This window comes from Galleria mellonella, unplaced genomic scaffold (assembly GCF_026898425.1).
Source record: "Galleria mellonella isolate WM207_F2 unplaced genomic scaffold, CSIRO_AGI_GalMel_v1 utg63, whole genome shotgun sequence".
NCBI lineage: Eukaryota > Metazoa > Arthropoda > Insecta > Lepidoptera > Pyralidae > Galleria > Galleria mellonella.
This window is the reverse complement of record NW_026442130.1, coordinates 9492292-9517834: the sequence shown is the minus strand read 5'-3', so window position 1 is coordinate 9517834 and position 25543 is coordinate 9492292. Positions and strand designations below refer to the sequence as shown.

General features: G+C 31.2%; 3 protein-coding genes across 8 annotated transcripts; 2 read left to right on the top strand and 1 right to left on the bottom strand.

Moving 5' to 3' along the window:
• Window positions 1–277: 277 nt before the first annotated feature.
• Window positions 278–8982, top strand: LOC113521628 (gamma-tubulin complex component 4). 4 transcript variants are annotated; one of them, XM_052899995.1, is made up of 13 exons: window positions 278–296; window positions 645–729; window positions 825–957; window positions 1862–2156; window positions 2755–2935; window positions 3426–3634; window positions 4425–4551; window positions 4963–5119; window positions 5211–5351; window positions 5919–6093; window positions 6625–6826; window positions 7401–7564; window positions 8371–8982. In XM_052899995.1, exons 2-13 carry the CDS (start codon window positions 667–669, stop codon window positions 8531–8533), a joined length of 2010 nt encoding a protein of 669 aa, XP_052755955.1. In that variant the 5' UTR covers window positions 278–296; window positions 645–666; the 3' UTR covers window positions 8534–8982. The 4 variants fall into 4 exon arrangements, with proteins under 4 accessions (XP_052755955.1, XP_026763022.2, XP_026763021.2 ...); XM_026907221.3 differs by lacking the exon at window positions 278–296 and having other exon boundaries at window positions 410–729; window positions 830–957; XM_026907220.3 differs by lacking the exon at window positions 278–296 and having other exon boundaries at window positions 411–729.
• Window positions 8702–12565, bottom strand: LOC113521735 (uncharacterized). The gene is made up of 6 exons (XM_026907379.3): window positions 12361–12565; window positions 11817–12053; window positions 11206–11399; window positions 10695–10906; window positions 9767–9998; window positions 8702–9217 (listed from the first exon to the last, which is right to left on the bottom strand). Exons 1-6 carry the CDS (start codon window positions 12406–12408, stop codon window positions 8998–9000), a joined length of 1143 nt encoding a protein of 380 aa, XP_026763180.2. The 5' UTR covers window positions 12409–12565; the 3' UTR covers window positions 8702–8997.
• Window positions 12566–13131: 566 nt separating this feature from the next.
• On the top strand, window positions 13132–25140 carry LOC113521707 (mitotic spindle assembly checkpoint protein MAD1). 3 transcript variants are annotated; one of them, XR_008253459.1, is made up of 15 exons: window positions 13132–13393; window positions 13478–13650; window positions 15174–15362; window positions 16118–16276; window positions 16960–17154; window positions 17786–17968; window positions 18147–18320; window positions 18569–18711; window positions 19368–19531; window positions 20057–20196; window positions 20538–20615; window positions 21144–21250; window positions 21693–21791; window positions 22047–22418; window positions 23759–25140. XR_008253459.1 is itself a non-coding variant. In XM_052900018.1 (15 exons), exons 1-14 carry the CDS (start codon window positions 13252–13254, stop codon window positions 22258–22260), a joined length of 2160 nt encoding a protein of 719 aa, XP_052755978.1. In that variant the 5' UTR covers window positions 13132–13251; the 3' UTR covers window positions 22261–22263; window positions 23759–25140. The 3 variants fall into 3 exon arrangements, 2 of the variants coding, with proteins under 2 accessions (XP_052755978.1, XP_026763138.2); XM_052900018.1 differs by having other exon boundaries at window positions 22047–22263; XM_026907337.3 differs by having other exon boundaries at window positions 22047–25140.
• Window positions 25141–25543: the final 403 nt, after the last annotated feature.

Genomic DNA, 25543 nt, shown 5'->3' with positions numbered 1-25543 from the left:
GTAAAAGTAAACTATTATGATAGTCGGAAATTGCATAACATTTTTTGTAACTTATGTATAATATAATATTTTACATGTTTTTTATTATTTAAAATGATTACTGATCAAAGTTTGTCTATGTGTTGCCTCTGTAGAGCGATTTAGAAACTAAAGTTACTTTAATTTTTACAATAAAGCATATACAAAAAGCATAAATAAAGTTATAACTCCTTATTTATTTAGTAATTAAGGAGCAAACTTACTATTTAAGCTTATATTATTTTTTAAATTTAGTTTAAATTTTTGCTTTAGTTGTTGTAAGTATCTAAGTCATTTAGTTTATTATTATTTGTCAGTATTTTTAGATCCACAACAATCACGGAAAAGGAAATTTTGTCCATCACTAATAAAACTATAGTGTTTTTTTTCAATCTTGACATTGGCACAATTATTAGAATTCTGATAGATTCTATAATTAAAAAAAAATATCAGTTGCGGCTGGATCTCTTTAACTATTGTTTTAAAACTTTTTCTTTTATAAATGTAAACAAATAATTAGTATGATCAAAATACTTTGTTTATGTTTAATAGTATAAATCAAGGAATATAGATATAAATAAAAATCTGTTAATTGAATATTTTCATTTGTTACTAATTTCTTTTAGCGTCTTAAATTCCAATTAAAACATGATACATGATGCATTACTTATTTTGTGGGACTGTTCTCAAGCGACAGAAATGCCGCCAAATGTGAGTATATACTCTCCGTAATATACTCAATATTGTAATATAGATATATAACTAGGCAATGATAATAATTCTCATTTGGCATTAATAAATTTCAGCGTAGTTCCTTAATATTTGAGGAAGAAGGGGATGCTGAAATTTACAATAGAATATGGGATGTAGCCAGAAGTCATCATACAATACAAAATTATGTTGAAACATTTGGTTTTCGTTCTAGAAAATTACAATCAGGTAAATTAATTAATCATGTCTTCAACAAAATAAAAATATCAATTGTAGATGAGGAATACAAAAACAACCAAGTTGACAAAATGGACTAGACTTGATAACCTCAGATTTTTAATTTACTTTATTTAATTTATATGCATTGCCTGAATTTAATAATGCATATAGGAAATACACCTGGGAATATATGTTGCCACAAATATTACATTATTTGCCTGTGGATATTTATAATGACATATCCGCCCCAGATAGAGGTGATACAAATAAAAGATTCTGATATGTGCAAATATATTTGTTTTTTATTCTCGGGATTAATTTATAATGGTTTACACGGGTTTTAGTTTTGCTGTTTTATGTATGGCATGTATTTCTTTCTATTGATATTTTAAATAAATGAAAAATAATCTCATTTAGTGTACATTTGGTAAGACAGTGGTCATGACTATTGCTGAATTAATGTGGTTTTATTGTAACATACTTCACAGCATATCTATTGATATATTTTTTCTCAGTTATTGATACCACAGTAAAAAAAACCTTTCCTGTCATTTATCTAATGGGCATGTCTAGACCATGCAATAAGCCCTGGATTTTCTTGTAATTGTTCAATTGGATTACTGGTTACCCTTGTACTGTGGTACTACTGGGTGAACTGATGTTAGCTACCCTTAACATTTATACATTCATTAGATAAAAAAAAAATAGGTGGTGTATACATTTGGGCATGCTCAAATAAATACTAAAAATATTGGATATGTTTATATGTGTAGACTCTATCTGGAAGAGAAACATATTTGACTATCAATCTATTATGAAACTGAGTTGTTTGGTACCTTTTGGTACCTGAATGATTCAACTGTTATAATAACTTGAAACTCTTTTTTAACTTATTACTTAATAAATTTCACAGCATCAGGCCTCAAGACTTCTGGCCTATACGCACAAGCTCTTAGCGAAGGTGTCACAGAAGTGCTTCAAGACTATAAGAAAACTTTGGTAGAAGTGGAAAGTTTAATAATTGGCAATCACAACTATAATCTCTCCTTTGTGTACAGTTATGTAGGAAAATTTCATGGATTGTTCAATACTTTGAACAAAATAATTGTCACAATTAAGGAGAGGAGGTTGACTGGTTGCCAAATATTGAGTTTGACACACCAGTACATCCTGAATGGGAATGAAATGGTACATGAAGCTGTTATCAAGTAAGTTCATTAACTAACAAAAAAATATTCCAGTAATCTAAGTATCACTACTGGGATACATCATTGTTCTACTATTCAACATATTTGTAATCAACATAGCAGGATATAAACCTATTGTTTGGATTAATATATGCTTACATAAAAATTACGCCATATCATCTGAAGTCTTTTTGAGTTAAAACTAAACTTTTAAAAAAATTATAGATGGGTAGTATCCAACACAAAGTCTTTAACTTGGAAAGTCTTTCATACAGAATTTATCACTCAATATCCCTCGTTATATAACAACTAAATATTTGTATAAACAATTAATTAATAAAGCCCTTCGATTATTATGTGAGATTACAATATGAATTCCATACAATATTAAATATAATTTAAACAAAACCAATCTACTATCAATCATAATTACTATTTATGGTCCTTATATCAAACCATTTAATAGGCGAGTATGATATACTGCAGACTCAATTTTAAAATTTGTATAATATATAAGTAGTAGTAAGTAATATAAATAATATTATATATTTTTATATTATAATGTGTTAAATAATTTGTAGAATACCAATTACATAGTGGAATGTCTTATGGCTTTCAGAATATTCACTTGTATAAATAAAGTGTTTGTGAATCAGTTATGCACATGGTTGTTATATGGTGAATTAAGAGATCCCTATCAAGAATTTTTTATTTACCGAAATAATAAAGATGATAATATATCAGACACATTCCTTTCATCTCCTTCAACAAATGCCTGTGACAAATCTCTTGTCTCCACTGTAAGTAAAAAGTAAAAATATTTTTTGTGCAACTTAACAACCAAGTTGATGGGCCACCTGATGGAATGTGGTAACTATCACCTGTAGACAAGAATCATGGACCTCATACACACTGGGTGTGTGAGGTTACTGAATCACAGAATATACTGTGACAATCATGATATAAACAATGAACATGATATACCCAATACATTACTAGATCTGAGGACTAAGATGTTATTGCTCCATTCCTTATAATTTTACTGCTATATCCCACCCAACTGCCATGCAAGCATAACTTTTAGACCGCAGACTATAAATTTTATTTAAAGATGAACTTTGATTAAAATTTATTATCCTTTAAATGCAATGGTGTCATGCAAACTTACTTGCATATTGAGTATTGCCAAAAGCTAATTTTTTTTATTATTTTGTTAATAATAAAAAAAATAACTTCAAAAATAGTTGTTCCCAAGAAATATTAGTTGAGATACTAGTTGATATTTTTCAGTTACAAGATACAATCATAGATTGTGGTTACAACTTAAATCCGACCATGATACCTTACTTCGTGCCATTGTCACTGGCTCAAGAAATATTATTCATTGGCAAAACTGTAATACTGTTTGGCTTCGACCCTCGAAAAGTGAAGAGGAGTAGCTATTTTATGAACAACAGGCCTATAATGCCTTTGCAGAAATGTGGTGCTGACTCAAGAAGGTACAATATTTGTTTTTACATTTTGGCTTTTATTTAAGGTAAAATGTATTTGAAATATGACATGTTTTAGTTTTATTTTATTGCAATTTAGTAATGTATATTTTACATTTACATTACAATTTGCATTAAAGGTTTTTACATTTTTTATAGAACTAAATATATATATATATATATTTTTTTTTTCATAAAATTTTAACAATATAAATTACCTGCTATATTGTAGAAAAAAAAACTTTCGATTAAGGCTAAGACCTAAGGGTTTTTCTCAATAGTTATACTTTTAAATCAATTAAAGTGTTTTATAGGATTCTGTAATCAGTCAGATGGTATCATGTGTAATTATTTACACTCTGTTAGTTTCTAATCTATTTAATAAATTTTTGTTATACTTAGTATATCACCATGTGGTCCCGGCATAGAATGGGCCACCCTTTCTTTTCCCGTGAGTGTCGTACGAGGCTACTAAGGGAACTTAATAGTCACGGGAAGGAGAGCAGTAGCGTCCCTTTTAAAACATCAACAAAGCTTTACTACGGTTGTCTGCCAAATGTGGCAACTACTGGCAAAACCCCCTTTATGGGGGGAAAGTGGACAATTAATGGTGTAATGTGATAGTACATTTTAGGGCTAAAGCAACATGTATTATTTCAACCCAAAAGCTAAGATAACCACTAATATAAGCTCTTATCAAATAACCATAAACAACTATATTTTTAAGATTTGTAATGATTAAGATTAAATGTGAGATATAAGTTTTCATTAAAAAGTTTACACGAATTACACGTTTTAGATTTACCATTTGGGAAGAGAAAGAAGCAGAATTTCATGATAAATTGCAAAAACTTAAGAATCCTGAAGTGTTTGAAGTTTGTAATTTAAGGAGTGTAGTCAGAGACATAAAGGAATGTGTCACAAAGGTAAATTTATAATAAAGATATCACATATTGCTAACTGCTATAACATAAAAACCTTAGGTCACAATGTTGATTATAAATTGTCATTTGATAATTATTTTATTAAAATTCAGCGTCTATGTTATATTCATGATGATATTATGTGTCGATATGGGTCTCTAAAAATTACTAAACTATATGTTTTCAGTAGTTACAATTATTTGTATAGGCTTCATTTACATTATAACTTTAGGATTATCCAACTAGTTTCGAACTCAATAGAAGTCCTTATTCTTGAGCACAATTTTGGTGTTGCGAGCAATACAACTATGAAACATGCTCTTGGAGAAAAGTTTAAAATTAGTTTAAGATATGACTTACGATAGTTGTTCTCTCTTACGAATATTTTATTGGTATTATTGTATTGACTTACAGCACCTGTGGACTGTCGCAGTAGAAGAGGCACAGCTGATCCACGAACTTCGACTGATGAAGGATTTCTATCTCCTCGGTCGCGGCGAATTGTTCTTAGAACTACTACGACTTACGGCACCTATGTTAGATAAACCTACTACAAGAACGTCAACTAGAGGTGATTTTTTTTTAATATTTTAAATGTAAGGAGTGTAGTTTAGCTACTAGCTTTGTGTAAAAATAGTGTATAAAATAGATATACATTACAGATATGAATCACGCCTTCCAATTGGCGGCGAGAGCAGTATTTCTCAGCAATAGCGCGGATATTGAAAAGTTTAGTTTTGAATTACCCTACGTGAAGCCTAATATATCGGCGAACTCGTCTATAGAAGATGATAGTAGCACAGGTAATAATTTATTTTCATTATTTCAGCCATTAATTGCCTATTGTTGAACATTATGGACTACCATAAGGAATAGCCCTGAGTCACCTACTGTATTTATGTATTAATATAAATATAATATATACTATAAATGTAAAAAGAATCCTGTAGATATTATAACAGAACTACACGATTCTTTTTGCCATAAAATACTGTTGCACTTTTGATAACAAAATAAAAAAAAATGGTATTTTATGAATATATTAAGAGAATGGCTAATGATCAACGGACTGATATGGATTTGATGGATGTCTTGTTATCGTAAGTTTGTTGGTGCAAATTAAGCTCAGGACCAATTAAAGGATGATAAATATTAGACTGTAAAACTGTTACATTGGTCATTGTTGTTACAAATAGATTTAAAATAATAACGTGTCATGTAAAGTGACGTAAAGTCGTTGTGTGGTAAGACACGTCAGTGGTTGTGTATAAAGAATGAGGTTTAGAAAAAAAATATACCAGAAGACAATACCTTCACATAACTAGTAATAGTAGTAAGATCTTAACGTATATTAAATAAATTCGTTACAGTCGCTGATGGCTGGTCCAGCATAATTTTAAAATACGACTTTAAATGGCCTCTGCATTTATTATTCACGCCCGAAGTTTTAGCAAGATACAACGATATGTTCCGGCTGCTCCTCAGGATTAAGAAAACCCAACATGACTTACATGCTCTTTGGAAGACTTATAAACAATCTACGAGGTAAGTAAATTATTATACTATTATATTAAAGAGTTTTTGGGAGTATTTTTGAGTATCCCATGAATCAATAATACATTGTAATTTGAATACCATGAACACTGGACTTGTTCTTTATGTAATTAGGCGGTTAACTCTTTATCAGGTAGAACGCCAACTTCTTTACTTTTGAAAATTCTATTTATACAATATATGATATTACTTCATCTCCCAATAGTACCTCGCTAGCGTAGGTATAGTGCAGACGGGATTACCATTCTATTTTCGTCTTTTAAAAAAATTTTTAAAGTGGACCTCTGGATTTGAACTAATATTAATATTAGAAATGTGAGCGTAAGTTTGTTTGCTACATTATAGCGCCTTAACGGCTTAACTACTATGTATATATTTTTTATACATATATTACATAGGATAGAGAAAGCTTTTTTTTATCCCAATTAGTAAACATAGATAAGTCACACCAACGAAGTCACGGATAAAAGCTAGTCCTTTATAAATGGAACATTTTCCTAAACTACATTACTTTTATGGCAGCTTCTCAATGTGCCAATTGCACAATAAATTGATGTTCCTCATGGATCACTTACAACACTACATGCAAGCCGACGTTCTGGAGACCAATTTCTCACGGCTCATGGACGCGGTGAACAAGACAACAGACTTTGAGAAACTCAAAAAAGCGCACGCAACATTCCTCGCTGATATACTCGGTCAATCGTTCTTGACTGTCATCTCGGTACGAACTAATAATAATTAATTACTACCTATTTATTTAATTTTTTAACTTATGTTTATTTTTGATCCGATGTCTATATACATGTATATATAGATACCTGTTTACTGTTTTGCATTAATAAATAAAAAATGTAACCTTAGGTTATACTAAATTTCTACAATATCTGTTCAACCGTTTATCTATAAAAACTAAACAGACCATTTTATTAGTATAGATTTCTTCTTACAAAACATACAGTAAATAACGCTTTCTGTGATGAGCTAATTACTATAGTAAGTTATGTACCAGATAGGTGCTGTTAGATACTATATGCATGTAATTAGTCTCGTGGCTATTAATAAAGAAAATTGCTAATTTATCGATAAAACTGAAACCCGACTCGTGACATTCCTGTCCTATGGGATCAATGGCATCGGCAAACAGTAGGTTATATATATATATACGAGAATAACTCTTATTGAATAATCAATAATGAGTACAATACTAATTACGTAATGAAAATTACCATTAATATAACAAATAAATGAACTAAGATTTATTTTAAAGATTTTATGGTTAATTATTTTTGTTGCAGTCGTCAGATAGTGAATGTTCGGGCGACACCATCGATTCTATAAACAACCCAGTCTTCTGCAATATAATGGAACTAATAAAACTCTGTCACTCTTTCTGCAGTATGGGTGACTTAGTGACCGATAAAGAAGCCGAGGATTATTATATAAGGGGTTACTCTGATAGGTATGTTATCTGCAATAATCTACATACTTCAAATAAGAAACTTAAAAAAAAATCAACGTCTTCATTGTAACAAAATTAATATAGAATCAACACATCACATCACATCACAGAAGTAAAGCCAATTACAATGATATAAGATTGGTGAAGGTATCGCGTAACACACGCAAAAAATACAGTTGAATTTAGAAGGTAGAAAAAAATGTTCACCATATTTCCATTCTAGCTGGCAACATTGTCTATTAAAAGAGCAGTGGTATGTTATTTTTCCAACTGATTTCGAAAATCTGGTTCTCTGTTCGTTCGTATTTTTTTCCTTTAATCGTACTATCATCATCATCATATCAGCCTTCACTGAAACTGAACTGTCCACTGCTGAACATAAGCCTTCCCCTTGGGGGGTTTTGTCAGTAATTTCTATGCTTGGCAGGTGAATTGGCAATTTAGGCTTTGGATATGTTTTAAGAAGGACGCTGCTGTCCATCCCTTAGTCGCCTCTCACGGCACCCACGGGAAAGGAAGGGATAGTATATTCTATGTCGGGAGAACACAGCCTCGTAATCATACTATTATAAGCTTATAATGAAATACCTAATACCTATTTCGACATTAGAGACATTGACGTGAAGACAGGTTAAATAGCTAATGCACTGCTTAGAATACTCAGACTGAAGTTGAACTGGAGTTTTCAAAGCTTAGGGGATGTTTTAATTTACTCACCAGGCTTTCGATTGAACCTTGCGTTTTTTTATACATATGTGGTACTATTTATATTGCTTGCAATAGAAAAATTTCGCTTTTTTTTATAGATTTAACAAATTGGTGAAGCAGTTAATGCAACTATTAGTATCAGTGCGCGAGCGTCCCTGCGGAGTTTACCTGGCACGATTGCTCATGAGACTGGACTACAACCGCTGGCTCAGCGGCGAAGCACAACTTACACAGTCCGTAACAAACATGCTACGTTACTAAATACACGATAGTAAAGATGATGACACTAAATATTGATGTTGCCAGTATTAAAAGTTCTGGTTTTCAAGGTTAAGTGAAAGAAATCTCTCAAGAAGGATATGTCCGCCTGTGTAATTTTTTTGTTATAAACTAATATTTATATTGAATGTGAATGCAGTAAAACATAAATCAATAAATAAAATTTAATTTCAATAATGTTCACAATTACGCTAAGTTCTTTATAATTCTAATCAGACTTCTCAATGATTATTAATGCCAAAGGCAACATTGAAATGAAATGAAATTTATTTGCCAGTAACATTGAGTTACGAACCTAAATGAGTCAAGTTAAACTTTATGTTACTAAGGGAATCAAATTTTGTTCTATTCTTTTGAAAAAATGTAATTATAATGAAAAATATCTTGTTATAAAATATTCAAGTTATTAATATAAATATATCATCATAATACATTTGCATTATCATTTAATCTTCACCATAGATAGATGATGATGAATCTTCATCATCTATATCTTCCTCTATTAATATACTGTCTTTTTGACTATTTGAGTTGACTTCTACAATTGTTTTCTCAGCATGCTGTTCCAATACTGCCTTAGTAAGTATGCATTTAGTCATGTGACAAGTACATGGGAGAGGATGTTCAACAACCTCTGGATCTAGTAATGTCAGTTCCAAATTGTATCTGAAGAAAAAAATAACAAATTATGTCTACAGATGTTTGTATAGTTGTTGTAATGGGAGCAAGAATATGTGTACTCCTTTTCATTAGTAAGATGGCATAAGTCTAGTAATCATTGGGAGAACAAAACAGCACTTAAGTATTGCTAACCTTTATATGTAACATACAGATTTCGAATTACAGTACTAAGCAATTTCACTGTACATTACACATTATCATCATTAAGCCAATCGATTCTTAAATTGTATACACTTAATTATTATTAAATAGACGCTTTAAGTACTCTTATGTGTCAAGATTACAGGTTTATATATCAACAAAAATAGATTTTGCAATAATATCAAAACGTCAAATTAATGAAGCTTTTTAAATATTGAAATCATATCACACTGAGTCCTGTTGCGGTTCCATATTTATTGGATTATGAACTCCACATGCATAATTAATATACATAAGTGAACATAGAATGACGTTAATTTTGTCTATTATGGTGGCACTAGTGCATAATTAAGATAATTAAGTTTAAAAATAGAAACATGCAAATTAATTTACCTTCTTTTATCAAGTTGATCTCTTATCATGTCTAGCTGAAATGCTATAGGTTCCCCTTCTTCAACCTCTTGTGCTTGAGGTAGAACTATGACAGCTTGTTTCCAATGTGTTGGTAAACTATTAGGACTTGTATCTAACCTCACTTGGCTAGCATCACCGTCATTTGTTATATTAGGGAATGTACATTTAAACCACACACATAAGCCTTGGTATGATCCATTTTTACTTATGGCTGAAAATAGTGTATATTACATAGGTATTCTACCTGGTATGAATACATACATTTATATATTATACTAGCTATTTGCGCAATACTTTGTACGTGTCAATTTCATAAATAGGGAAACCAATAAAATATACCACTTCTATATTGTGTATCAAAACAAGACATGCACTAAACTTTTAGGAACATTACTGTGAAAATTGCATCCAATTTGGTGCAGTAATTTTTGTGTGACATTGAAAGAAACAAACTAGCAAAATTTCTAAAAAAATATTGCTTCGAAAATATCTTCCATGTTTGTTTGTATACAAATTTGTTATAATATTAAATTTTATAAATGGAATGTAGGCCACAGCAACAGTAAAGTCATAACTTTTTTACTCATATAACATCAAACATCTAATAAATCTACTATAATATTCATGTATGTTTGATGGTGTACTGGTGTGACATCGGCTTGACTTCTGACAGTTGTGGGTTCGATCCCCATACAAGCATTTGAATTCATGAGTATATCTGTTTGGGTGTTTTCTATGTATATAACATGTATGTATATGTTTGTGTATTAAATATTTTTTAAGTATCTGTATCAGTTGTGCCTGTAGTACAAGTGCATAATTTGAAACCAGATAGCACTGTGTGAAACATCGAATTGTATTCATTTATTACATATATAATCAATAATCAGGTAAATGTTTATATTACCTGCAACATGTTGTATACTATATGAATCTAAGTCTGATGCAGTATCCTCTTTTAGGTTGATCCAACACAGTGCTGTTTCACTTGCAAGGAGGTCCTTTGACTGTATGTGCATTATTTCAGGTTTGTTGTATCGACTTTCTCTTAAATGTTTAGCAAATAAAGACATTGATATCCCATGTAAATTATCCCATTTTTGGTATAAAGTAGGAACACTAAAACAAATTGATATTTTTTTATTTTTGAAAGTAGAAATTTAACAGATGTAATTTTTGATTTATTGTATTTTTGTGTATACATAATTGTATTACTTTTTCAACAGTAATATAATTATGTATAAATAGATCTGTGGTCTTAACATAAAAAACTTTGTGCTCATCATAGAAGTATAAAAGCAATCTAACTTAAAGAAGAATAATTAAGAACTAATGTTAAAATTTTATATAATTTTTTTTATTAAAGAAACATAGATACATAATGTACACAATAGTTTATTTTTAATGGAAATTCTCACCTACATGGTGCAATGTAAATTGTAGCACTTTCAGGGAACATCTGCCCATCATCCTTCAGAAACTTATCTCTAGCCACCAGCACTGAGTCCAGCATCCCTTCATGCAGTAGATAAAATCCCATCCACTCTGACACTATGACATCCACTTTAATATTGTTAGGCAATGAAACATCTTCCACTTTACTGTGAATTACCTGAATATTATAAGTTTACTAGAAATAATTTGTTATTGCCACAATATCATAGTATCACATTATCACATATAGCGTATAACATATCACATATAGTCATATTTACAAGGATATATTTACTAGCTTATAATATTTCACTAAAATGTGTTTAGTCCTTTAAACATGATTATGTGTACAAACACCTATATGATCTTTTATTACAACATATAGATAAAAAATAATGGTTTAATATGCAAAACCTATCAAGAATATTGTATTCTGTATGTATATAGTAAATACTGTTAACCTGTTACAATGGAATTACCACTTATTTGTATGAATCAGGGAAATTTTCAAGTACAATAATGTAATTTTTGAACAATAGAATTTAAGAGCTTTCCATCATAGAAATTTCATTATAGAAAGAACTTACTATCTTACCTCTATAACATTTTCAAAATTATTTTCTTTGACTATTTCTTTAGCCAAGTTTGCAAGATTGCTAGCTTCAACTGCATAAACTTTTTTAGCACCAGCTTGGGCACAAAATATAGATAAAATTCCAGTACCACAACCAACATCCATTACAGTTTTATCCTTTAAATAGGATTTATTATTCATAATGGCATCTTTATATGCTTTGTTCCTGGATTCATCTTCAAGCATTAATCTGTGAATCTTAAAATACATTTGTGAGTTAATCAAAAAAAGAATGTGAGTATTATCTGCTATTTGTGTCTAGAATCTTGTTTGTGCTATGGATATAAAAATTAGGCTGTCTTTGTTCATCTAGTAAGGTACTACCTATACAAACCGATTAACTAAATAATGAATATCAAGTCAAAATATTTTCCATGAATATGTGTGCAGTTATAACAATTTGGTTTATTCATTCTCTTACTTAACTTTCACTTGCATTCATAAGGCAGCGTGGGTACTACTTTAGACAACAAAGTATTATTATAGTGAATAGAAATATAAATACCTCCAAGTCTTCATAACTTTCAAAATAATTAGTTTGATTTGATTCCATTTTTAAAACTGATAGATTTATCGTATATTGGCAATCGCAGTAGATAAAAAATACTTTGTAATAATAACCTATAAACAAAATAAACACCGGTAAATATATATATATTTATACTTTTCTAATTGTCATTGTCAAAAATACGTAAGTAAAACAACATATTTTAAGGCCCGCGAACTTTAAATAAGTCTTATGTATTCTATGCAACCAAGTTGATGCATTAGAACTTTTAGTTTGTAGATATTTTATATATATATATATATATATATATATATATATATATATATATATAATGTAGCCCATATAGCTTTAATACATACACTTTTATTCATTTATACATCATAAAATATCAATATTAATTTAAATCACAAGCGTAGTCAGGGAAAACCCGTAGTAGGCGGCCACGCGGAATTTTTGCATTGTGTTCGGATATAGGTATTATGATACGCTGTCGCTTTGCCTAACCCGCTACCACCGAGGAATTAAAAATAATAATAACAAATAAAAATATTTATTAGGGAACCTAATAATATATATATATATCATTTATAGAAACTTTTTTCTTTATAGAAATAAACTTTGTGTTTGGGTTTCTACCCAAACACAAAGTTTATTTCTATAAAGGAAATTTATTAATTTGAAAAAAAAAAAATATTTGGGTAAAAATAAAAATATCATGCCAGGCAACCCCGAGCACAGAGTACATACATAACTTTACTTTCATTATTAATCTGTGTACATTTAATTTTATTGTAGTGTTCTTAGCTTGTGTGTTTTTATATTTTTATTTTAGTAAAGTTCTTTAGAAAATGTACAGGTTTTAACTCAATAGAAATTATTGTCATAAAAATGGCTAAAGAAGGGGATATGTCTCTTTTTAACGATGTATTAGAACCGTTTAGAAGGGTTATAAATACTGATCCGCCAAAAGAAAAATTGTCGGCGTCTTTGAAATTGAATTTCTCCGATAGTAATCAATCTTTAAAAGAAGGTGAGTATATCATGAGTTTACTTGTTTGTCAAGTTATTTGTGTAATTGTTTTTGAAAAATAATAATAAATGAAAATGTTTATAGGTCTTTCTAACCTTCTTTCTCTGGGTAAAAGAAAGTCCAGTATCGGAATGGGTGACGTTTCCACTCCAGACAAGAGGATGCGAACAGAGTCTACATCAAATGCAGGGTCAGTTCCTCCATCCCCATGGGAAGCGAAAAAGATGAAGATTGATTTAATAGCTGCTAAGGCTCAGGTAAGAAATTTAAAAAATCACTTTGTACAATTAAGGCATATTTTCCTTAAAATATTCTTTTTTACTTTAATTGAGAACGCTATTTAGCTCTGTAGAGAAATATAAAAAGATTTCTTTGCATCAGTAACACAGATAGGTGACCTTAAGTTAATATTTATGTTTAGGCATTATTGGGAGACATCCTTGCCCAGCAGTGGAACGTTAACAGATGTAATAATGACTACATGATGTAAAGATGATATAAAGATGTCAATATGCTTTATTATAAATGACATTTTTTTTTTAAACAAGTTGAATTATCTTTTCTATCTTTAAGTACAAACCTAAGTAAGTTTAGGGCAGCAGTTCTTACCCTAAATATATTCAAAGTCCAGGACTAGTGTTTTATTAATCTTCCAGTAATTATAAAATAATAAGATTAACACCCATGGTTTGCTAATATTAATGTCATTATAAAATATTACAAAAATATCAATATTAATTTAAAAAGAAAATTGTAAAACTTATTTTCACCATTTCTTCTAATGCCCATTTTCCATGATCCACTCCAATGCCATCTGTCATCTGAATTTAGGTCACTACCTGTGGTTAAGAAAGGCTGGTCGAGGGGTTAGAAGTTTTCTCATAGTATTTTATGGATTTAGGTGTTATCTTGTGGAAGACGCTGGTCATTTAATTAAATTATGTTGTTTAATTCTGCTACCATTTATTTTGACTTAGTTTTATTTGTATATTATATATTGTATTCTTAAGTTATGATTACTTGTGGAAACTATTTGAGAAATCAGGCAGTAACTATCTGAACAACACCTAAACACTATATATAGAAAATGTTAGATGTTAATCCATATGAAAATTAGTGTTACTATTAAACTGTTTACTTTAATGTTACAAAAGGTATTGTTTGATAGCAAATGTAGAATGGCCTACATACAATTTTTTTTTGTAACTTAGAATGGCAAAGAAGCTGGTGGCCCAGCTGGTGGAAAGTGGTAACCATTGTCTACAGATATGAGCAGTACCATGGATATAACAGGGTATACTGTTTTGTCCATGATACCCCTCATGCGTTGTCATTCCTAAGGACTCAGGTGTTAATTCTCTGTACCCTGTAAATTCACTGCCATATACCACCCTTCAAACCGAAAGAGTCATGTGAACACAACTGCTTCACGGTTGAAACAGGAATGGGACAGAGGTGCCCAAGCAAATGACTTTTGTACAAACTATATTATTTTTAATAATTATTAAATTTTTTTCAATACTAATTTTGTTTAGGATATGAATAAAAAGAAATTTGACTATTGATTCTAATAAAAAAAAAATATTATATATATAAATAAAATTGGTCCTAATTGACTTGTGCCGCCTCTTCAAATATATATTTGTTCTACAGACTATTTTTAAAATCTAATTTGCATTTAATCAGATTTAATGCAAATTAGATTGTGTTTTGTTTGAATTTAGAAACTGATGTCAGTCAAAAATGTCAAATTTAGTACCAATACCAATTTTTTTTTTAGATCACAAGACTAGAAGCTCGTGTAAACCACCAGCATACAATTCGTAAGGAGATGCAAATTTTATTTGAAGAGGAGAAAGGGTCTTTAATAGAACAACACAAAAGGGATGAGCGTGCTCTAGCTGATATGGAGGAGCGGCTACAAGTCATAAGGCGTAGGGAGCAGGAGCTTAAAGATGAATTTAGTGATGTTAGTATAGATTATATGTGAATGCATTCCAAATATATTATTCTCAAAATATTAACATGTGTGCCTCTTAATATTTTGTAAATGATATTTGGGATGTTTATACTTTGTTGATTTATATGTTAATGTATTGGCTTCTTATGTATTCTTTTTTTTTTTCATGCAACTTAGAATGGCAAACAAGCTGACGGCCTAAAATGGTAACATCGCCTATAGACATGAGCAGTACTATGGACATAACAGAGTATACTGTTTCACTCATGATACCTCCCATGCAGTGCCATACCTGAGGACTCAGATCTTATTCTTCTATACCCTGTAAATTCACTGCTATATCCCACACTTCAAACAGAAACACAGCCATGCAAACGACTGCTTTATGGTGGAAATACGAATGGGACAGAGGTGCCCAAGCAAATGACTTTGTACAAAGTCTCCCTCTGGTTCTGTATTCATGCTTAGTTTCTTGGATGGATGGAGAAAACTGGTCATTTAGGCAAACATGCATGAGAAACAATAATAGTTGGATATTGTTGTCTTGTCATTCTCATTAATTTTGCTATTTGTTTGTTTGATTACCTATGGCTTTCTTTGTTTTGATTCTTTATGAATTATGTTAATTAAAATTCTTAATATATCTATTTTACTTTTCTAAAAAGTGATAGTAAAAGAGTATTTTAAATTATTGTTAAGAATTGCATAATAATTTTATTTGAGTAACATATTTTAAAAAATAATTAAAATGTCTTGCATTGTAGGCTGTAAAGGAACATAAAGAAATGAAAGCAAATTGGGATAAAGACAAATCAGAGCTACTAAAACAAATAGCTGAATTAAAAGATAAACTGCTGGAAGCTAATGTTAGTAGCAAAGATCAGCTCTCCGAGATGAAGAAGGACATGGATGAACTATTGCAGGTAAATTAATTTAATGCATCTTTATATATTAATTGTGACATCATATTAGAGATAAGAGTGTATATTATATTTTTAACATACACTGAAATCTGTTAATCATAATTTTGTTTAAGGCAACCAATTGTTTTTAGTGATGCAGCATGTTCTAATTACTAAGAAAGTATATTTTTACTTTGACTAACAATTTCTACTTTGAATGACAAAATTAAATTTCTGCTATAAGATCTGCTTTTTAATATGTTAATGAATAAACCATTTCACTAACTATTGTAAATATTTTTTTTTTTTATTATTATATGCATACATTGTTGTACATAAATCAGTTTGAGTTGGGTGTTATCTACTTAGCACGACTTAATGTCACCATTGCATTGATTGTCGCTATAACAGAATTTTACTATATATGAAATGACTAGTCTGTGTTAAATTTTTTTTAATATTTCCATTTATCAAATTGTTTTTATAAGTAATTGCATTTAGATAATAAATATATACATACTATAGACACTTTCTCTTATCAGTTTTTCAAGGTTGGCTGGAACCCCTCTAAAGGATAAGTTCGCCTGTATAGATTTTTGTTATAGCCTAATATTTATATTATAAATGATAGAATGAATGAATGAATCATCGTCTTTTTCATATCATTGAAAATCAAAATAACATTGATCTAATTTTAATTACAGGCATTAGAAGGTGCTCAGTCTGAAGTGGATATTCTCAAAAAGGAGGTAGCAAAGCAAACTAGTAGAGCTGAACAATGCACATCTTTAAGGACTCAACTTGAGAAGCAGACATTTGAACTACAACAGGTTACTAATAAATTGAAGGAATTAGAGTATGAGAAAGATTCATATAAAGATTGGCAGCAGCAGTCTAAGGTAAGTGATATCAACTTTTCTTCATACTAATGTAAATAATGAGCCATGTTACATGACTTTCTTTTTATTATTCTGAACTATACAATCCTATATGTAGGTACCAAGTTTTGTTTGAATCCATAAGAGTAATAATATTATAATGTTTGTTACTCTATTGAGCTTTTACTTTTTTGATTATTACATATTATCGCATTTGTAATATTAGTTGGATACTGATAAATGAGTTGTCTTTATTTTTGACACACAGTGTCTATCAATGTACTATTTAGAACCAGTATTTTGATTTAGATAAATTTATACAATATTGAAAATTATTTTGTAATTATACCTGTTATTTTTTAAAAGGTAATCTTAATATATTATAAAAATTCCATTTAACCATGTTCATTCATGCTAATATCTGAAATCGCATGACTGAATGTAATGAAATTTTGTAAATGTTCCTATATTTTTTGCTCCAAATTGAAAGATAGGATAGTTTTTATTTCTGTAATAAAAAACTTAACCTGTTTGGCAATATAGTCAATACAATATTTGTTTATTCAGCTAGTTTCCTTTTATATCTTGCCATCTATACTGTATAGTGTTTATTGTTTATGTATATTACTTTTTAATTAAAAAAAAATTATAGACCGCCCAAAAACGCCTTAGCAATATGGCGGAACTAGAGAAAGAAGTGACGCGACTTCGAGCTAATGAGAGGTCACTACGAGATGCAGTGTGTAATAAGTTGCTGCTGGAAGAACAGGTTCATGTGCTCACTACGAAAGTCGAGGCTTTACAACCGGTGCAACAGAAGCTACATGATGCTAAGGTTAGTTACTTAAACAGTATTTTGTCGTATGGTAAAATAGAATTCTAATAAAAATTAAATTAATATGGACGGCAGAAAGTTATCAATTGGTTCAGAATTGGTGAAAAGATGTACAATCAAGTTGTCAAAGAAATGTTGAAGTGAACATTTTGCAAGTACTAATTATTACTGTATATAGGTTAAAATTGCGTCATTGGAAACTGCATTAGAAGAGTGGAAGACAGCAGCACGCAACCACGGTGTGGAGAATGCCCGCGCCCTCTCGTCTGCGCTCGAGGCAGCGCTCACTAGTCAATTGACCGCTACCGCCGGCTGCTCGGAGGCACAGTCTAAACTGGCACAACTCACTGAGGTATTTGTCTGATACACATATATACATATACTTACATACATTTATATACATCACTATAATTCCAATTATCATAAATCAGAAAGATGATTGGAGAAAAATTAAAAGAAAAAAAAAAAGAAGAAAAAAATATAAGAAGTTAAAAAGGTTAACTTGCTTTCCTTTTAAAGAGTTGTATTTCTTTTTGATGTTGGTAGTTTTTGAGAGGAGTCAGGTCTTTCTTACATATATTGTTACGAACCTTTTAACAGGAAGTGGCGACGGCGAAATATGAGCGCGACAAGACTGCAACAAAATTGAATGACCTTCAGACTGTGCGCAAGAACCAGGAAAGTCTCATACATAGGCTCCAGAAACGACTGCTACTCGTCACTAGAGAGAGAGATAGCTATAGGTATGCAATCTTTGAAAATAGTATAATCGTCCCTATCCATGTCGGCAACAAAACAGAATAGTGACTTGGAATTTACTGTTGGTAATAAATCTGTTATAAAATTGTGTTAATTTGTGCTCAACTTAGATCATTCACGCTTTTGTAAGAATGATTCATTTTCTTCATATTTTAGTATTTTAACTGTCCTTGTTCAATCCATCATATATCTTCCAAAAAATATTTTTCAGCAATATTGCATGTGATAATTTTCTGGTACTGTACATGTCTATAAGCGGTTTTGCCAGTAGTTGCCATGCTTGATAGGCGGATTGGCAACCGCAGTCAGGCTTTCAAAATGTTTTAAGAGGGTCGTTGCTGCCTATCTTTCGCCTTCCCTTAGTCGGTTCTCACGACACTCCCGGGAAAGTAAGGGGTGGTCTATTCTATGCCGGGACCACACAGCCATGTTACATAATAAATAAAAATTATGTATTCTGAAATTATTGCTTTATGTACGGGTTTGCCACTTAAGAATATGTATTTCCCTTGATATTTTCAAGTTCCGTGGTGTATGTGAAATCCATTTAGTAGTCATTTTGAATAAAAATTGATATGGTGTAATTTATAAGAAATACAAAATATTATATTGAAATAAATTTTGTGTGGACTTTGTGCAGACAGCAGCTGGACTGCTATGAGAAGGAGCTCACAGTGACGCTGTCTGGTGAGGGAGGTGTAGGGGGTGCAGCCTTAGCGGCGGCGCGTGTAGAACAGTTAGAGAAGTCACTGCAGGCCTACCGTGACCTACTAGCTTCACTCGACCAGACCGCCCACACCAAGCGTATGTACACTGCTGTCTAATATGGAAAACGTGGTTACACTGCTTTCGTAAAATATGGACTCTTATATTTCTTCTGTCGACTATTAAATATATTTGTTACATACTGTCACAAAAAAAAATATCTTTAACTACCTGCATAAATTGATTTTCTGCACCTGAATTTGAGGTCTTAGGGTTATCATACAGAGTTGCATTAATTCTTTGATGGTTAAATCATAACCATTTCATATTGTCAACCTTTTAACATTGCATTTGATAAATAGACATATAATTATATTCTTGAACCATAAAAACCCTTAGTACTTATTTGTATAGGATGAAAGTTAACTATGTGAGAAGGAAGCCAGGTCAGTTGGCCCATTATCCTGGAACTCACACACAACATACTGAATCACGAGGTTTCCAAGGAGAATCAAGCGGAGGTTAAGCTGATAGAGTAGATTGTTAGCAATGTGGCTTTTAAACATTATTACTAATAATAGCTTTCTTTCACTCCTAGTAATTAATATGGGTATCGTGTATCAGAGGTGGAGAGTCTTCGAGCGGAGGTGAGCAAGTGGCGCGAGGAGGCGGAATCACTGCGGCGTGACGTGCTTAAGTTACAGGCGCAGCGGGACGTCTTACAAGCGCATCTAGAACGGCTGCACGCTCAGCCAGCCACCAAGGTATCACACACAATGGACACTTTTATAATTTACGTAAGATTAGGAGAATAAAATATATGCAATTGTATGAAGACTTTATTTGATAATTATAATCTTTGTGAAGAAGGCATTTTGTGAGACTTCAAAGGAGTTGGTGCACTGGTTATTCTTTAGTCTGTACTATTTAGTGGCATACGATTGTTATTCCTAGATGGCGTTGTATATAGAAATCTATAGTCCTCTAAAATTAACACAGAAAGTGATGTTTATAAAAATATATTGTAAATGCAGAAAAATATAAAAATCTTTCAAATCTTTCATAGTCATTATTTATTATTTCAATATAATGCATTTTAAATCAGGTGCTACATATGATGGACAACCCGGCTGCTGCAGCACAGAAACAAATTCAAACAGATTTGGAGGCAGCCCAAGAGGAGGTTAGTAATAAATTATAATACTGCAACTACTATAAATGACTACGTCCGCGTGATCATAATATATTCACCGACTGAGATAATATCCTTATCCATTCTATATAGTACACATATACCAAATTTCATAGTGAATTGGATAATCCATCAAGGTGCTATATATTAACAAACTCATTTTTATATTTGTAGTATTAGTAAGGATAATTATCTTTGTTATGTGCTACATACTATTAAAAAAATTTTACTCTTATGTTTCATTATTCCAAATTTTTTAACATAACACAAAAGCCTGCTTCTAGTTGCACATAGTAGAAAATTGTATTATTTTTATATAGACTATTAAGATATTTAGCTCAGTTCTAGCTAAAATATATTTCTTATTAATATTATATGTTAATGTTTTTATATGCAATTTCGAACGACATATAACCTGACGGTAAGCAGTTATCATTACTTTTGCGTTTATTCACTATTTTTTTATATATACAAACAGTAATGAATTTTAAATATGGTAACACTTTTTGCATAAAACAGATAAAAAGGTTGACAGCAGCATTACGAGAGGGGGGGAATGTCGCGTGTCCAGAAGAAATGCAGCAGTTAAAGCAGCAACTTGAGAATAGCCGTATTAAATTAAAAAGGTAAGACTTGTAATTTCATCTTGTTTATTTAAAGCACTAGAACATTCTAGTATGGAAGTAAATTTCTTTGAATTAATTTTGCCTTATCTGGCATGAGATTAACTTAAGTAAAAATCTAATGACTGTGATCGACAAAAACTTGACCAAATTAAACCTTATGTAATCTTAATAAGGCTTTATTTGATAAGTCTTTGATAAGCATTTGAATCGAGCATTTATTTTATATAACTACTTATTTCTTCTGGAACTAAGTAGTTATATAAAATAGGTATGTGATTATACCCCATAGTTTCAAAATTAATAATAAGTAATAGTATAATAACTAGCCACACACAACTCCAAGATTTGGATGTAATATAAAATATTTATAACAAATTATTACATGTTGTTATTAATTTATAAACTGATTCTCTTATTAAAATTATTCTCTTATCTCTTACAGAATGAAGGAAGAATACACATCTTGTGCACAAGAGTATAAAGATGTTGTCTACATGTTATTAGGTTATAAAATTGATAGGACTGGACATAATAATTATAGGTAAGTGTAAGTTAATATTCAGTATTCGTTTTAATTAGTGTTAAATAAGTTCAACATGTTTGACTTGAGTTTAAATGTTAAACTCGGAATTTAGTTTGTCTCAAAAAACAAAATAAAATGCTAAGAAATTAAATAATACTTCATGTTAGCTTTTTTATTATATTGTATAAATGATGTGACCCAGGTTCCATATATATTTAAAACATGTTTTCATGTGGCTAATTTAAAAATAAATAAAATGAATATTCTTTTCAGAATTTCAAACATGTATGCAGAATCCGCTGAAGAGTATTTAACATTCACTCTCTGTGAGGATGGAATAGAAATGGTACAAACTGACTATGCAGAAACATTGTCCGAGCTAGTGGAGTTGCATTTGCAACACCATCACTCTATACCTGTGTTTCTAAGTGCACTCACCATGAACTTGTTTACGAGAACGACTATGCAACAGGATGCTCACGAGTGAAGTGTTAGTGATTATGTGCTCTGAATTAATTAAATTTTTCTAACATTGTTTTTTATACCTGAGTGTAGAGTTGAGGACTTTAAAGAATTCTAAGGTTATGGAGACATGGTATTTAGCGTGGCGTTATCATACAGAACTGGCAAAAACATGTGATATTGGTTAGTTGATTACAATTATTTTGTTATAACATCTAATTTAGTAAAATATAAATATGCAAAATGCGTGCGGAATCAACAATATTTAATATAATTATTTATATAGATTTTACTCACATAATAATTTCGAAATGGTCAAATTAGTTTTGGATTTTATAAGCCTTTATTTATAAATAAGATTTATGGTTGTGTAGCGAGCATCACTTAGGTATATTACCGTTATGTATTCACGATATTTATTATTCTACTAAATATATTTATTACGCACTCCGCGAAGTAATATAATTACATCTGAATCCTTAGCTGTTACACGTTACTCGTCTACGCATAACAATCTACTTTCAAGACTCTTATCGCGAAAATCCATGTTTCAATAAGCTTTCATACGTCATATCTTTCTAAAATGTTACTCTTTACACGTTTCTTTAAACGAGATCAAAGGATTTTTCTAATTATGCTACAGTTTTACAACTGTACACAATAGTCAAATTTGCAAGGTATATTTACAATTTACTAGGATATCCTTAAGTTTACCACTTTAAAAGTTACTAATCGTGTTAACTGAATGTGAGCTTCACTTAATTAAAGATTTCTTTGTGTAATATTAAGGACTGTATTTTTTCTACTTTTGGGAAAATGTATATGTTTTTTAAAACTTGCCATGATGGATTTTCATATTTGTTCTATTTTTTGGGGCATTATTAACACCATGGTCATGAGCTCATATGCGATTTCCCTGGAATGAATTATGTTGGTTGATTAAATTATATACAGTCCCTCAAGTAAGAGCGTAGTCAGCTTAATTTGTAGAAAAGTTTAATATAAATAAAAAATATATATAAAGTCATTGTTCTTGATTCAGGTGAGGATGCAATAATATTAATAACACGTCCAGTCACCATTGGCGTCGATAATTGCTTGGCATCTCCTAGGCATACTTTGGACCAAGTTTATGGCGTATTCGTGTAGTAAAGACCTCCAAATGCCAGGGATTTCTTGAGATAACTGTTTTGAAGTGTATACTCTCCTTCCACGAAACCTCCGCATGACGTACGCCCAAACATTTTCAATTGGGTTGGCGTCGGGCAGTTGAGACGGCCAATCCAATATGACAATGCCAGACCGCTCCTTCCACTCAGCGCACTGTTTGCTACGGTGTTTGGGGTCGTTGTCTTCTTGTAAGATCCACTCCTCATTTTTGTTAATGAACCAGCGGTTAGTAGCCGGTAACAATGATTTATTATAAATTTTAATCATTTTTGAAGCAGTTAGATTGTAGGTAAACAAGTTCAATGGCCCAAAACCCTGTTCTGAGAAGTAACCCTAAAAATTAATCTTTACAGGTTGTTTTATAGTCCGCTGTACCAATTTGTTGTTGGGGGTTGACCAGACTCGAGGTATGGAAAATTATGCTCAGACAGACGCTTCGTCTAAAAAATTACATTACTCCAATCCCGAATGACATTTTCCTTCGCCCAGGCAAGTGGTTTCGTCATTTATTTTTCACTTAGTAAAGTTTTCTTTACTGTAGTGCGCTATTTGATGTCGTGATCACGGAGATGCTTATGTATAGTTTCATAGGATATATCATACCCCTTTTGGCGCAATTTTATCTATCTCTGTCGTAATGTTAGATTAAAATTGCGCAAAAATAAGTTTACTGTGACTTGATCGACTTTAGGAGTTACTTGTCGAGCCACGTTCTAGCAAGTCGTCAACAGTTTTTGTCTCATTATACTGCTGTACCCATTTCTGCACGAATGGTTTTGACTTCCGCATGTACTTGACAGTGGCTGTTTGCGACATTTTCGGACCTTTAGGCTCAAAGGAACACAACCTTGTAACGCGAAGCGTACGCAACGCTCATTGTGAGTAACGTGTTTCTGCGATAAATGATCGACATAAACTGAAACTTTCTCAACAATACATCAAGCAGAAAGGTGGCATCTATCGGCGTACAAAAGAATTCGTCCGATTCGTTTACTTAAAAATGAGTTATTCTGACTACGCTCTTATTTGACAGATTGTACAATCGACTAGCGATCCCCTCCGGCTTCACACTGGTGCAATATTTGTTTGTGTAACTTTTTAACTGTTCAACACATTTTAGTAAGGTTGGTATTTTGACGTGTGTGAAAGTACTGCACTAGTATTCTTTAAGATTTCAAAATGAACGACCTATTTAGGAATATGATGCTCGTCCGTTTATTATAATTCCTCCTACGCCCCTTATCTTCATGCCCTGCCTACTATTCTCGCACTCAGTAGCCGCGATAATGCAATAATTTTACCGGTTTATTGTTTATATTTCGCATTATTTTCAGACCAACCAAATAAATTAACATGTTGTAAAAAGTAAACTTTATCTCCATGAAATTTCCAATTTGATTTACCTATTTGTTTTTATAAAAGTTTGTAAAGTATTCGTCAAATTCGTATCCAAACTTCGTATCTTGTAAAATTTATTTACTTTTAACTTAAAATCATCTTTTTGGTTGAAATATTAAACTTAGATATATGGTGTCGGGGACTTTTTTTGTAAAGCTAAAAGTAATGAAAATTTTTACTATAGATTTTATTCCTTTATTTCAAACCGTTCAGGCAGCGCACGCCTTATTATAAAATTTTTACTAACTTTAATTACATTTATTATGATTAATTATGCAAAATATATACTTACAAAAATAAAAAGTAGCCTATAACACTTAGGCATAATTTTTAAAAACAGATCAGTAGTACCGGAGATTACTCCGAACATCCAAACTTACAAATTTACTTCTTCATAATATTTTTTGAATGGGTGATAATGGAATGGTATCCTTGCCTGTGCTATCAGTATACGCTGGCGAGGCACCAACAGAGACGATACGTGAGAATAAAAGCAGGTCAGTTAACCCATCGTGATAAATACACCTGCAATTGAGCACAATGGTTTCCAGGGGGGACCACGTGGAGGTCGACCTGACAGGGTATATGGCTGGCAATGGAGATGTTAGATCCTCATTCCCAACAATCCCTCGATATGGATCTTTATAATATTAGTACAGACCTTAAATAAATTTATTTAAATAACTAGTCTTTATCCGCGACTTCATATGACCTAGTTATATTGATTGACCGGGATAAAT

Bases quoted from the DNA above. Each gene is read 5' to 3' on its own strand.
- LOC113521628 (XM_052899995.1), top strand. From the start codon at position 667: ATGATACATGATGCATTACTTATTTTGTGGGACTGTTCTCAAGCGACA. The intron at 2,157-2,754 runs GTAAGTTCATTA...TATGGCTTTCAG, and splicing joins GTACATGAAGCTGTTATCAA to AATATTCACTTGTATAAATA. The intron at 6,827-7,400 runs GTACGAACTAAT...TTTTTGTTGCAG, and splicing joins CGTTCTTGACTGTCATCTCG to TCGTCAGATAGTGAATGTTC.
- LOC113521735 (XM_026907379.3), bottom strand. From the start codon at position 12,408: ATGGAATCAAATCAAACTAATTATTTTGAAAGTTATGAAGACTTGGAG. The intron at 10,907-11,205 runs GTGAGAATTTCC...AATTTGTTTTAG, and splicing joins ATTTACATTGCACCATGTAG to TGTTCCTACTTTATACCAAA. The intron at 9,218-9,766 runs GTAAATTAATTT...TTTTTTCTTCAG, and splicing joins GATCAACTTGATAAAAGAAG to ATACAATTTGGAACTGACAT.
- LOC113521707 (XM_052900018.1), top strand. From the start codon at position 13,252: ATGGCTAAAGAAGGGGATATGTCTCTTTTTAACGATGTATTAGAACCG. The intron at 13,394-13,477 runs GTGAGTATATCA...AAATGTTTATAG, and splicing joins TAATCAATCTTTAAAAGAAG to GTCTTTCTAACCTTCTTTCT. The intron at 18,712-19,367 runs GTATGCAATCTT...GACTTTGTGCAG, and splicing joins AGAGAGAGAGATAGCTATAG to ACAGCAGCTGGACTGCTATG.